The sequence below is a fragment of the Panthera uncia genome, chromosome D4, assembly GCF_023721935.1.
Source record: "Panthera uncia isolate 11264 chromosome D4, Puncia_PCG_1.0, whole genome shotgun sequence".
NCBI classification, from domain to species: Eukaryota; Metazoa; Chordata; class Mammalia; order Carnivora; family Felidae; genus Panthera; species Panthera uncia.
Genome location: NC_064807.1, coordinates 88,200,684 through 88,214,293, shown reverse-complemented (window position 1 = coordinate 88,214,293; position 13,610 = coordinate 88,200,684). Strand labels below are relative to the sequence as shown.

Genomic DNA, 13,610 nt, shown 5'->3' with positions numbered 1-13,610 from the left:
GTAAGAGGGTCCCCATGGGGCTCTAGAGTCTCTGAGGTGAACAAAGGGCAATGGTACCCCAACAAGCCGTGGGAGGAAACTATTTCGACTCCTTTTCCAGGGGAGGAAACAGGCTCAGGGAGATTCCGGAACCGTACCGGGCGCCCGAGGCCAGCGTGCCGGCAGCTAGGCCCTGAGCAAAGGGGGAATGCCTAAAACCGCGGAACATGCGCACCGTTCAGCTGGTTTTGCCTTCCTGTGACTGTTTCGACGCTGTTCTAAAAACACGAAAGTGTTTCTAACTTCTCAGGCCCTCACCCCCACCCCGAGTTCCCGGATCGGCTCTTCTCGCCCGGAGCTGGGCCCGCTGCGCCAGCGGCTGCCGCCCAGAGGGCCACGGGACGGCAGAGCCCAGGGGACACTCCGCTCCCTAGGACCCGGGGACGGGGGCCGTGGCCCGGGCGGGGGGGGGGGCAGGGCGCGAGGGGCGGGTGGGCGCGGCTTGCGGGCTGGGCTCGCGGGGCGGGGGGCGGGGCAGCGGAGGGGGAGGGGCGCGCGGTTCCCTTCCCCCCCCCCCACCCCGCGGGCCCCGCCCCCAGCCGGAGACCGCTCGCCGGGAAGCCGGCCCTGCCCCAAGGGTCAGCGCCGCGCGCGGCTACAGGCGCCGCGCGGCCGCCGGGCATCGCCGGGGCCCTGGCGAGCCGAGTCCCTGCTCTCCCGGCCTCGGTGCGACCCTCCGTCCTCAAGCTGGTCTGGCGGCAAGGGGTGAGTCTACAGCCCTCGGGGACAGTCGCGCTTCCTCCTCCCCGCGCCGCACCCGAGCGCCCCGCGCCCGCAGCGGCCGGCGGAAGTCGGCTGAGCGTCTCGGCCCCAGGCGCGGGGTGCGGACCGCTTTGGCCGAGGAGGACACCGAGACCGGCCGAGGGGGAGTAAAGTGACTCGTCCAAGGGTACCGGGCCATTGAGAGCGGAAGCGCGTTCCCGCCGCCCCCTGGAGAGCCCTGGCTCGGCCTCCCGGAGGAGGACACGGCTGCCCCCACCCCACCCCGGGGGCATCACGGCCGCCCCTCTCCGCGCAGCCCCCATCCAGGCCGGGTGTGTCCCCGCCGGGCTGACTCGGGACTCGACTTCCGGTGTCCCCGCTGTTGTCCGCGGGCATCCTTCTCCCAGCCCCGCCCAAGCGCCCTGCCCTTCGCTGCTGCGGATCCCCTGGCCCGCCGCCCTCGGCGTCCCGCGAAGGGCGGCGGTTGGGAGGCAGATCCGAGAGCGGCTATCCTAGCTGGAGCCACCCAGGGGAGGGCAGGGCAGCAAGGATGGGGCCGCTCTCCCCTGAATAGGGCGCATTCCTTTGCAGGTGACACGGCTTTTAGAGCCTGCCAGCCCCGGGAGAGGTGGACTGACTCACCGAGGCACGCTCAGTCTCTGCAAGAGCCCGGGCTCAAATGCTGTACCCAGCAATGCGCGGCCACAGACTGGCCCTGGGCCTAGGATTCTGCCTGCTGTTGGGCACTGCCCTCTGCTCGCTGTGGTGAGCGTGCCCCATGCAGCCCACCCCTCACCCCTGACTCCTCCCTTTCTTGGCCTTGCAACCCCCAAACCTTGACCCCTTTATGGATTCCCAGGTCCCATCCACCTCTCTCGGCCCGCCTGTCCCCCAACCCCAGCCCCAGTAAGACCAAACTGGTTTTGGCTTCTGGATTTTGCTTTGCACTGGCCTCCTGGCCTTTGCACTTGCTTCTTCCTCTGCCCGGACCATTCTTCTAGCCACGTTAATGAAGCACTCGTGTCCACACCCCAAAATGCACCTCACGTGTTCCTTCTCTGAAGCCCCACCACCCCCGCCCCCACTCACCACCAAGCTCTTTTGGGGGGGGACTGGCGTTAAGAACATTCCTTCCCTGGGAAATGAAAGACCACACTGCAGAAGACCAGGAGGCTTTGACCTCCGAGGTCAGCCAGACCCAAGGAGTGGGGGGATCCCCAGATGCTCTCCTCTGCAGGCCTCCACTCCCTTAACGTGCACCAAGAGGGTGCACGGTCAACAGGTGGGTGTTTTTCCTTCCCAGGATGTATTTTGAGAACTGGCTGCGTGTCTCCTATGTTCCCTATTATCTCCCCTGCCCAGAGATCTTGTAAGTATGGGGCTGGGAGCATTTGGGGCCCTGTGGGCTGTCTGGAGTGGAGGCAGTGGGAGAGTTTTACGGTCAGTTTGCAGATTATTAGTTCCTAAGCTCATGATTCCGATCAGTTTGAGAAGTATTTGGGTAATTTACGGGCTGCCACAAATATGGAGTAAAATTCCTATTTCAGTCCTCCAGTGTCTTTGAGCGCCCCCTCCGTGGTTTGACCTTGATCCTGCCACACGGCTCTGAGTCTCACTTGCTTCATCTGTGAAATGGGCTGATAGAGGTGTCGCTCCTGGCCATCTGGAGCATGCAGTGTGAAGACGTCTGTATAGCCTCCTGTAGCAGGTGGCACATAGGAGGTGCTCAGGAGACAGTGCTCTTAGGACCTGACCTTTTGGCTAAATTTTGTGTTCAGTGAGGATTCAAGGAACAAATGAACATGTGACCAGTCTTCCCCCACATAAGGAACCTGATGCTTTGACAGTTTAGAGTGGAAAAACAGGTTGGCACAGTCTCAAGGGGGTGTCTTCATGATAGCTAAAGGGATGTTTAAAATCCGGATCCTAGACTGCTTGCTAATTAACAACAGGCGGGTTTTGCGGTTAGAAACACAGAGTATGGAAAATTAGGAAGCTAGAAAGCAAAACAAAACGCTGTTGTGTCCTACGGGTCTGAGTTACACTTTGCTTCCAAAGTTCCTTGTCAACTTGTTGGCTGCTTTACTTTCTCATTGAACAGACGGTGCCTCTTACTTGGTTCTAAAACCAGAAAGCCCGCTTGCTGTTGAAAAGAGCTGAGATTGGGGCGCCTGGGGGCCTCGGTTGGTTAGTCTTGGTTTCGGCTTCGGTCACGATCTTGCGGTTCGTGAGTTCGAGCCTGGCGTCAGGCTCTGTGCTGACAGTGCGGAGCCTGCTCGGGATTCTCTCTCTGTCTCTGTCTCTGCAACCTTCCCCACTCACGCGCTCTCTCTCAAAAATAAATATACAAACGTTAGAAAAAAAAAAAAAGCTATGATCATAACGTTTTTGCAATTTTTGTCCTGTTTTCCCAGAATTGGCATATGTGTACTCTTCATGGCCACCATCATTTTACCGCCCCCAGGAGCTGGGTCCTAATTCTTCAACCCCTCTCCCCTCCCTCCAACAACGGGGCGGGTATTTTCGTTGTGTCCAATTCCCCAGTGTCCTAAATTAGTTTATAATGAGCAGCTTTGATATAAAGCTTTTTCCATATTAAAAATCCTTTCATGGGGTGCGTGGGTGGCTCAGTCGGTTGAGCGTATGACTCTTGAATTTCAGTTCAGGTCATGATCTCACGGTTCATGAGTTTGAGCCCCGTGTCGGGCTCTGCGCTAACAGCACGGAGGCTGCTTGGGATTCTCTCTCTCCCTCTCACTGCCCCTCCCCTGCTCGCGTGTGTTTTCTCTCTCTCAAAATAAATAAAATACACATTAAAAAGTTTTTTTTTTTTTAATTTTTTTTTTCAACGTTTTTTATTTATTTTTGGGACAGAGAGAGACAGAGCATGAACGGGGGAGGGGCAGAGAGAGGGAGACACAGAATCTGAAACAGGCTCCAGGCTCTGAGCCATCAGCCCAGAGCCTGACGCGGGGCTCGAACTCAAGGACCGCGAGATCGTGACCTGGCTGAAGTCGGACGCTTAACCGACTGCGCCACCCAGGCGCCCCTAAAAAGTTTTTTTAGATTAAAAACAACAATAAAAATCCTTTCATTGGTACGTTCCTTCCCTGGGCCAGAGGCCATGGAGAGAGTCTCGGTCCATCTTGTCTGTTGCTTTCCAAAAGGACCACGCTCTCACTGTCACCTTCACAGAGATGCCTCTCGCAGGCCTGTGCTGGGAGGAGCGCCAGGTGTTGCAAAAAGCAAAAACCAAAGCACCCTGCTGGTTCGAGAGACCGGGAATGCTAGCTGTTGGGTTTCAGTTTCATTTCCTCGATTCCTACCGAGGGCCTCCTTTCTCCCACCCGCCTCCCGCGAGCGGGACTTCCTCTTCCCCTGATGCACCTGCTCCCCTGGCCTCTCCCCTTGGTCCGTCTGCGGCTTCTCTAAGCATCACCCTTGGCCAAAAGCATTCGCTACATTTTTTTCCCTTCCAGCTCGTCTATCGTTGGGTTCTACTTCGCTCTTTTTTTTTTTTTAATGGATTGAAGGTGGAGATTTTGGTTGGTGTTATTTTTTTTTTTTTAATTTTTTTTAACGCTTATTTATTTTTGGGACAGAGAGAGACAGAGCATGAACGGGGGAGGGGCAGAGAGAGAGGGAGACACAGAATCGGAAGCAGGCTCCAGGCTCCGAGCCGTCAGCCCAGAGCCCGACGCGGGGCTCGCACTCACGGACCGCGAGATCGTGACCTGAGCTGAAGTCGGACGCTCAACCGACTGAGCCACCCAGGCGCCCCGATTTTGGTTGGTGTTAAATGGTCACACCTTCCCTGCTTTTCATCTGGATATCTTCACTTTTAGTTTTCCTACCTTCCAGTGTGAAAACATGAAGCTGATTTTTTTTCTTCGCTCTGGCTCACGTGTGGCTTCGGTATTCTCACGACTGACCGTGCTCTTTAATGCGGCTGGAGGGTGGCTGGGCTTGGAGGCGGGGGTGGGGGTCCAACCGCCAGGGCTGTGGGCCCTTTTCCTGTTCACTTCCCGCCCGCCTTCCCAGAACGCCGTCACTTTCTGAGCAGGGACCTGAAGCGTGCTTGTCTGCGGGCACAGGCGGCCAATTTGATGGACTAACTTCTAAAAACTGTTGACTCAAGAGGTCAAAGTAATCACAGAAGGACAACTGTTACAGGATTCCACTTGTAAGAGATCTCCAGAACAGTCAGAGCTCTAGAATAATGGTTACCAGGGCCCAGGCAGATGGGGCAGAGGGGAGTCAGTGTTGAAAGGGGACACGGTTTGGGTTGGGGAAGATGAGAAAGTTCTGGAGATGGATGGTGGAAACGGCTGCACACTAGTGCGAATGTGCCTAATGCCCCTAAAGGGCACGCTTGGCGATGGTTAAAGTAGTAAATGTTTGTTTTGTACATTTTACCACCAAAAACAAACAAAAAAAGCAGCAGCAGAAGCATAGACTAAAAATTGGAAGGAAAGCTCAAGGAGGCTTAAGCTATCCTCTCAAATACGCCATATTGAAAATTCTCGGGGCTCTTGGGGGGGGCTCAGTCGGTTAAGCGTCTGACTCTGGATTTCAGCTCAGGTCTTGATCTCACAGTCTGTGGGATCGAGGACCGCGTCCAGCTCTGTGCTGATAGCCTGGAGGCTGCTTGGGATTCTGTCTCTCTTTCTCTCTCTCTCTCTCTCTCTCTCTCTCTCTCTCTCCCTACCCCCCACCAGCTCATGCATGCTCTCCCTCTCTCAAAAATAAATAGATAAACATTTAAAAAACAAAAAGAAAATTCTTTAGCGAGTGGCAGTCACCGTCCCCTCAGGTGGTCTGCCCCTTACAGCCAACCTCAGGCGTCTTCAGGAGCTGATCCACTCCAAAGGTCCTCAGGCAGGGGTTTGCCTTCTCTGGACCACACTTCTACCCTCGGGGGAGGACTTTATCGGGAGGACTCTAGAGCCCCAGGAGTCAAATGTCTGGCTCCAGGTATCTCCAGCCAGTTAATGGCAGACCCAGAGGCTCTCTGCACCCTGCAGCCTCCGTCCTTAGGGAACTCCTTCTTACTTGCCCACCCAGGCTAACCCTGGCTGTTGCTGGGGGAGGCTGGCCGCCCAGGCCGCTTGCTAAGAAGGGGACAAGACGCCTGGTCTTAACAAGCGTTTGCTCTGTGCTGGGCGTGGGCACACACCTTGTTTAATTCTCAAGGCAGCTCTCAGGGTTAAGGATGGCTACCCATTTTACAGATGAGGAAAAGTGGGGGCATCAGTCAGGGTTCCACTAAAGAAACAGAGCGGAGGCGGGAGGGAGAAAGGTTGACCCACTAGGCTAAGCCAGTCTGGACTCCCTGGAGCAGGCTGGACCCCGGGAGTGGACACTGACCGAATCTCATCACGGAAACCTCAGCTCTGTTCTTCACGCCTCTCACCTGGTTGTACCAACCCCATCCAGGCCATGTGGAATATCTTTTTTGTTTTTAATGTTTTATTTATTTTTGAGAGAGCACAAGCGGGGTTGTGGCAGGGAGAGGGGGACAGAGGATCCTAAGCAGGCTCCATGCTGACAGCAGCGAGCCCGACGTGGGGCTCGAACTCACAAACTGCGAGACCATGACCTGAGCCGAACGTGGACGTTGAACCCAGGGAGCCACCCAGGCGCCCTGGGATGATCTTTACCTAAGGGCAGCGGGTGTAGATGTTAATCACACCCGCCATGCACCATCACCGCGAGGCCTCCCTCGATCGGTGATTGGTGTTGGTGTAACCGGTTACCATAACTGACCGTCACCGCGGGCTCAGGTAAAGGGACTCGCCCAAGGTCCCCAGGCTAGAAAGCAACAGAATGGCGCTCACCAGGCCTTTGCAGCTTCTCAAAACTTGTCTGCTGCCAGGCCCCTCCAGAGTGACGTGTGTGAGAGAGCATCGGCTTGGGAGACAGACGGCACCGGGTACCAATCACCGCCTTGCCACTTAGTGACCCTGGACAGGCTGCTTCCGTAGGAGCCCAGCCCCCCACCCCTAGCAGAGTGGGCACGCAGTGGGGAAGGGCGCGCAGAGGGAGTCTGCACGGAACCTGGAAGGGTGCCTGCCCTTGCGGGGGGGGGGGGGGGGGGGGCGGGTGGTTGGTTATTCTCCACTCTGTCCTTCCCGCACCGAATACGTCTGTCCCCAGCCCTGGCACTAACAGCTCTCTCTGTCCTCTACCACCAGCAACATGAAACTGCAGTATAAGGGGGAGAAGCCATTTCAGCCTGTGACACAGTAAGCAGACCGTCATTTCCCCCTTTGTGGCCCTGGGGGGTTGGGGGCTGCCTCCCCTCACCACTGGCCCTTTTTGGTCACAGGTCACTGTACCCTCAGCCCAAGCTTCTGGAGCAAAGGTAGGTGTTGGGTAGGGCCTGGGAACGGGGAGATCTGGTGTGGGGAGGGAGGCTGGGGTGGGCAGAGCTCTGATTTATAAGTTGGGGTGGTGGGGGTATCAGGTGGCCCCGGGGTCCAGCCCGGTTCTGCCACTGGCTGTGTGACCTTGGGCAGGTTACTCAACAGCTCTGGGCTTCTTTCTATGCAAGTGGCTAATAAGAGCCACCTCCTAGCAGCTTGGAGGACTGGATGATGGGACGGTGTTTGCAGAAGCACGGCTCCATAGCAGGTGCCCAGTCTCCACCCCTCATGTATTCGGCACTTAGCAGGCACCTGAGATGCCAGGCCCCCTTAGACACTCGGTGTGCATTAACTCCCGGTCCTCTCAACCGTGCTGGGAAGGAACTGTTCCTAACCCCGCCTTCCACATGAGGATAGTGAGGCTCAGAGACAGGGATGAAGCTGCCCAAGGTCACACAGCGGAGGAGGCCGGGCCGGGGAGAGGCTGAGGCTTTCACAGGGAAAGGGCCTCCGTGCCCACGGCCTCCCCCGCTGCCAGGCCCGCTGAGCTGCTGACCCTCACGCCCTGGTTGGCGCCCATTGTCTCGGAGGGAACCTTCAACCCCGAGCTGCTGCAACGCATCTACCAGCCGCTGAACCTGACCATCGGGCTCACAGTGTTTGCCGTGGGCAAGTGAGTAGTGGGCCGGGTGGGTGGTTCTCACTGAGCCACGGGAGCTGCCGGTCTGGGAAGAGACAGGACCTGGACGGCAGGGACACCCTGAACCAGGCACCGTGTGTGGGTGGGGGAAGATAGGGGGTAGAGGGTGATGATGGGAGGGCTTCCTGGAAGAGGGGATCTGGCCCTGGCATGGAAGCGGGGAGCCAGCCCCGGCGACGGAGCAGCAGGAGACTTTGTGACGACACCCCCTTGCCTCCTTACCCCTCTCTGCTTCCCCTGAACGGTCCGGGCAGGTAGGAAGGAACAGAATCCCTCAAGACCATCACATAACTGGGGGTCCATGGTCAGGCTACAGGCAGGTCAAGGCCTGCCCTCAGGGCCCTCTCCCCTCTCCCACTCTGGGCCTCCCCACCGCCCCCCGTTTTCCTCTCCTGTCCCTCACCCCACCTGGCCTTTCCTTTAGGGGATACCACCTGACAGCTTCCCCCCGGGGCTCTCGCTGGGACTCCTGAGAGAGAAACCAGTGGGGCCCCAGTATCTAAAGTGCTGGGTGGGGTGGGGTGGGGGGGGCATGTCAGGTGACCCTCTGGTCCAACCAGCTTCGACCTGGGGGGTGCGGCCCTGCGGGTTCCTCCAGCTGGGACCTCAAGAGCCCCAAGCCCCCAGCACCACTCACCTGGCCTTGAGGCAGCACATCCGGGCCATGTGATCACCTTCCTCTCTCTGAGCCTCAGTGTCTCTGCCTCTAAAACGGGGATTATGGGGGAGGCACTGGCTGGCTCAGTAGGTGGAGCCTGAAAAAAATTAACATTACAATGGGGAGTAGGGTGCCTGCCTTCAGGGAGTTTAAGAGGCTCAAGGGAGCTAAGAATCCCTTGAAACTCTGCCCGACTCCTAGGAGGTACTCAGTAAACGTCAGCTTAGTTTGCGAGTTTGCGGATTTTAAGAATCCTCGTGAGGGATCATTCCTACGAGGGCTGTAAGAGGCTGGTGCTGCAGGGCGCCCGGGGGGCTCGGTCGGTGGAGCATCCGACTCTTGATTTCAGCTCCGGTCATGATCCCCGGGTCGTGGGATTGAGCCCCACATGGGGCTCCATGCTGAGTGTGGAGCCTGCTTCAGATTCTCCCTCCCTCCCTCCCTCTCTCTCTCTAAAATAAAAAAAAAAAATTTCAAAGAGGTTGACACTGCAGTTGTGGGGCTTTGTCAGAGAAGGGCCCCGAGGGTCACACCTGCGTGGCTTCTCAAGGTGGGGAGCTGGGAGGTGGACCCCAAGCCCCACGCCCTGCACAGGCAGCGGCCGCGTGGGGCCGGGGAGGATGACGGGGTTCTTCCTGCCAGGTACACCCGCTTCGTCCAGCACTTCCTGGAGTCGGCCGAGCAGTTCTTTATGCAGGGTCACCGGGTGCACTACTATGTTTTCACCAACGACCCCGCAGCCATTCCTCGGGTGCCGCTGGGCCCCGGCCGCCTCCTCAGCATCGTCCTCATCCAGAGGCACTCGCGCTGGGAGGAGATCTCCACGCGCCGGATGGAGACCATCAGCCGGCACATCGCCGAGAGGGCACACCGGGAGGTGGACTACATTTTCTGCCTCGACGTGGACATGGTGTTCCGGAACCCGTGGGGCCCTGAGACCCTGGGGGACCTGGTGGCGGCCATTCACCCGGGCTACTATGCTGTGCCCCGCCAGCAGTTTCCCTACGAGCGCAGGCATGCTTCCACTGCCTTTGTGGCGGACGACGAGGGGGACTTCTATTATGGTGGGGCGGTCTTTGGGGGGCGGGTGGCCAGGGTGTACGAGTTTACTAGAGGCTGCCACATGGCCATCCTGGCGGACAAGGCCAATGGCATCATGGCCGCCTGGCAGGAGGAGAGCCACCTGAACCGTCGTTTCATCTCCTACAAGCCCTCCAGAGTGCTGTCCCCTGAGTACCTCTGGGATGACAGGAAGCCCCAGCCACCGAGCCTGAAGCTGATCCGCTTTTCTACGCTGGACAAGGACAGCAGCTGGCTGAGGAGCTGACGGCTGAGCCAGGCTGCTGTGCATGGGGACCCCAAGCCCTGCAGCCAGCTCGCCCCGGCAGAGCACCCGGCTCGTCCCCAGCAAGCACCCCGCTCGCCCCCGGCGGAGCACCCCAGCTTGTCCCAGCAGAGCACCCTTTACCAGTGCCCCCCCTTCTCAGGCCTCAGGTGAGATCCATCCGGTCCTGCCTCCCTCAGTCTATTAGCAGAAGTTCACCTGGAAAATGGATGTGGAAGGGCCTTTGTAAACTGTGAAGGGCTGCGCCCACATGAGCGGAACACCAAGATCACACGGCAGCGTGGCCCGAGAATGGTCAGGCGGGAAGAGGTGAAGAAGACAGAGCCGCAGGCCTGGCCCAGCAGACGTGCCTTCGGGGCAGGCTCCGGAGTCAGCCCTACTCAGTGCCTAAAAGCCCGCCTCTGCCCCACTTCTGTTGCCTATTTGCCCCTAAAGCTGCACTTCTCAGACCCCGGTGTGAAAGGCATCCACACGCCTCTTCTCTGGCTGTAGGGGTCCCGGGTGCTGGGACGTCCCCCAGCCACACAGCGCCAACCCCTCGCTCGGCCCTGGAGTGAGTCTTTGCAACAGAACAGGCCTGGCCCTCTCTGGCGTTGAGTCTAGCCCGCACCCCACGGCGGACCACACTCTCTGGCACCAGCCCCACCTTTGCAAGGGGGTTTGGGCAGTTTTTAATAAAGGTGACGTGCACGAAGTCCTCACCGGGGCGTTTTCACCTACACATCCGAGCGTCTGCGCGGCCAGCCACCGGGGATCCAGGCAGCCTGGATTCCACGTACAGTCAGCCTGTGGGGGTGGAGGAGGGAGGGTCCGGTCTTCTAGAAAGCCTGCATTACAGCGGCCGCTGCAGCAGACGAAATTCTGTTCCCATTTTCCTGGGAGAGGGGTGAGGTGAGAGTGAGCCATACCCCCCGACCACGAGGGGGGCAGAGCTCATCAGCTGGACACCACGGTGGCCTCTCAGCCCCTGATGTCGGCCCTCTGCCGGCACCTCCTGACCCTGGGGCAGCCTCAGCCCTGTGAGGCCACCTGCGGGTGTCGGGCTCCACAGCTATGGTGCAGGCCCAGGATTAGTGGGCGCGGGAGGGCAGCCCCTTCGGTGGCCGCGTCTGCCTGGCAGGACGGAGATGGGGGGGAGGGAGGGCTCAGGGTTTGGTGGCCCAGTGTCCCCTCTGGGGGCAGCATCACCTTTGCCAAGCGGGGCACAGAGGGGTACACTCAGGCCACGTAGGGAGGAACAGGCACCCAGCCACATGGCCCCCCTCCAAAGCTGGGGGTCAGCCCAAGGCGCACTCCTGTGGCCTGCAGTCTGTCCAGCGGGCAAGGACAGATTACTAGAAAATGAGCAGAGGGGAGGGCAGGTCAGGGAAAGGCGCTGAGGTGCCTGCAGGGCAGAGGGCGAGGGTGGGCCCACAGTCCACGTGTTCTGGTGGGGAGCCCCTGCCTCGCTCCCAGCCCGGCCCCTCCTGGCCCCAGCTGACGGACCTTCCCAGCCGCGGCCCGAGCCCCCAAGGAGTACGGCTGACACCGCCATCGCAGGACCCAGCTCTCAGACACAAGGGAGTGACGGGACCCAACTCTTAGACCCCAACCAGGGTCCAAGCTACTTGCCAAAGAAGGGCTGAGGGCTTAGAGCCACAGCTGCTCCACGGGTGGGGAGAAGTGAGGGGCCTGGCGGGGGTGCAGGGGGGACGGGGACGGGGCCTGACCTGGCAGACAGAGGTGAGAGGGCTCAGAGACAGTCCCAGCGGTCCTCAGCCCCTGACTGGCAGGATCGGGTCTGAGCCCCAGGCACCAATGTTGTCAGGGCCCATCAGTCTGGGGGGCTTCGAAGTTTTCTAAATTGCAAAGGTACTTCTTTAAGAAACAGACAATAGCCCAAATACAAAATGTCTGCCATGGAGGCCCCTGAAACTTAGGCTTCCTGTCCCTTCACGGCCAGCAGCTTCCTCCCCGCACTATCACTCGGCCATCGGGCCTGGCCCCCACACCTCTGCTCACACTACCCACCACCCGGGTCTGCCAGTCCCATCACCGAGCTGATTTCTGGGGACTCGTGCCTGACGTCACCTCCGGGAAGTCTGCCTTGATTTGTGCCCCCCTCCAGAGTGGGTGCCTTTCAGTGTTTCCATGAACCCTCCGCAACCCTGTGTCACTTACGACGTCTGCCTATGTGCACCCCTCGCCCCAGCTGGTAAACTCTAAGGGGGGATAGAATGGGGCGGCCCAGATTCCCCTGGTAGCTGGAACCCAGGGGGCGTCCTATAAATGTTGAATGACTGTGGGAGGGGAGACAGCACCTGTGGGATGTTGGACAGGTCATCTGAGGCCCTGGGGTGAGGGCCAAATGAGATTATGGCTGGGACACCGATTCCTCTTGGGCAGTTGGTGAGATGTGGCTTCTGAGACGTGGCTAGGTCTGGGCCCTCCAACCAGCGTGCCCCCAGCCTGGAAGGAGACAGCAGATGACCCCCAGAGCCCCCATTACACAGGAGGAAACTGAGGCAGCCTCCTCCTCCCTGGTTGGTTTTGGGGATCCATGCTTGAGTGGGGCCAAATAACATGCCCACCAAACTCCCTCCAAATCAAGGATGCTGTGGCTCTTATAAGACTGCCCGGGGGCGCCTGGGTAGCTCAGTACGTTAAGCATCCAACTCCCGATACTGGCTCAGAGCATGATCTCACAGTTCGTGAGTTCAAGCCCCAAGCTGTCAGCGTGGAGACTGCTTGGGATTCTCTCTCCTCTCTCTGCCCTTCCCTGATCACACACGCTCTCTTGCTTTCTCAAAATAAATAAACTTTAAAAAAACCAAAAAGGTTGCCTGAATTGTGTCCCCTTCCCTCCCCAACCTGCGGTGACCCCCGACTCCTTACCTGATATCCAGAGCATTGCATGAACTGGTCCAGACGCCCTCCCCAGTGTGCACCCATCACCCTACTCCAGCCTCCCTAGAGCCTTCCTCCCCCAGGAAGCCCGCCCCTCAGAGCCCCTTGCCACCAGTGCCCCTCTCCATGGCTCCCACCCAGGACATCCTCACATCCAAGGCTGGGATCAGAGGCCACAACCTTTGGGTCAGATTGACTTGAGTTCAAACCCACAGTGGGGCTATGTCACACAAAGCCCTGTGACCAACAAGCTCCTGTGGTGGCTTCTCAGAGCCTCATTGAAAATGGGGTCTGTGGCCTCGACCCCAGAAGAGTGACCTGGAGGCACAGGGGGAGCCCTAACCCAGGACAACGCCTGTGATGGTTAGTGCAGGGCTCAGTGAGGGTGCAGACAAATGACTCTGAACCCCCCGTTCGTGTTCACGGCTGGACTTGGTCACCCAGAGCCAAGTGACCTTGATCCCTTGGAGGCACTGCTCATGTATAAAAAGGGGTGATGCGGCGCCTGGGTTAAATCAGGCTCAGTCAGTCAGGCATCCGTTCTTGATTTCTGCGGGGGTCACCATCTCACCGTTGGTGCGTTCCAGCCCTGCCACCACGGGGTGGCGCTAACAGGGCAGAGCCTGCTTGGGATTCTGTTTCTCTCCTCTCTCTGCCCCTCCTCCTGCACCCTCTCTCTCTCTCAAAATAAATACACTTTTTTTGGTTGTTTAAAAAAGGAGGAGGAAATCACCGATTGCCCAGGGAAGTCCTTTGCAACACTCGGCGCATCCCTCCGGCACCCCCGAGGAGGGCCCCCTCCTCCCTGGGCTCCCTCCCACACCCCTGACCCCAACCAGGGCTGCAGCCAGGTCTACGCTGCATCGCGTGTCCCGGGGTCCCGCCAGAGAGATTAGGGGAAGAGGCGTAGAGGAG

At 58.8% G+C, this 13,610-nt stretch overlaps 1 protein-coding gene across 3 annotated transcripts; it reads left to right on the top strand.

The window, feature by feature from the left end:
- Positions 1-580: 580 nt before the first annotated feature.
- On the top strand, positions 581-10,503 carry GBGT1 (globoside alpha-1,3-N-acetylgalactosaminyltransferase 1 (FORS blood group)). Of its 3 annotated transcripts, XM_049630769.1 has the most exons (7): positions 581-744; positions 1,333-1,506; positions 2,045-2,110; positions 6,936-6,986; positions 7,070-7,105; positions 7,645-7,779; positions 9,107-10,503. In XM_049630769.1, exons 2-7 carry the CDS (start codon positions 1,421-1,423, stop codon positions 9,789-9,791), a joined length of 1,059 nt encoding a protein of 352 aa, XP_049486726.1. In that variant the 5' UTR covers positions 581-744; positions 1,333-1,420; the 3' UTR covers positions 9,792-10,503. The 3 variants fall into 3 exon arrangements, with proteins under 3 accessions (XP_049486726.1, XP_049486736.1, XP_049486744.1); XM_049630779.1 differs by having other exon boundaries at positions 581-1,506; XM_049630787.1 differs by having other exon boundaries at positions 656-1,506; positions 9,126-9,751.
- The last annotated feature ends 3,107 nt before the right edge of the window (positions 10,504-13,610 follow it).

What these genes read in the sequence shown, in the direction of transcription:
- GBGT1 (XM_049630769.1), top strand. Translation starts at nt 1,421, where the DNA reads ATGCTGTACCCAGCAATGCGCGGCCACAGACTGGCCCTGGGCCTAGGA. An exon ending in CTCCCCTGCCCAGAGATCTT is followed by an intron (nt 2,111 to 6,935) that starts GTAAGTATGGGG and finishes CTCTACCACCAG; the next exon opens with CAACATGAAACTGCAGTATA. An exon ending in CCCAAGCTTCTGGAGCAAAG is followed by an intron (nt 7,106 to 7,644) that starts GTAGGTGTTGGG and finishes CCCCGCTGCCAG; the next exon opens with GCCCGCTGAGCTGCTGACCC.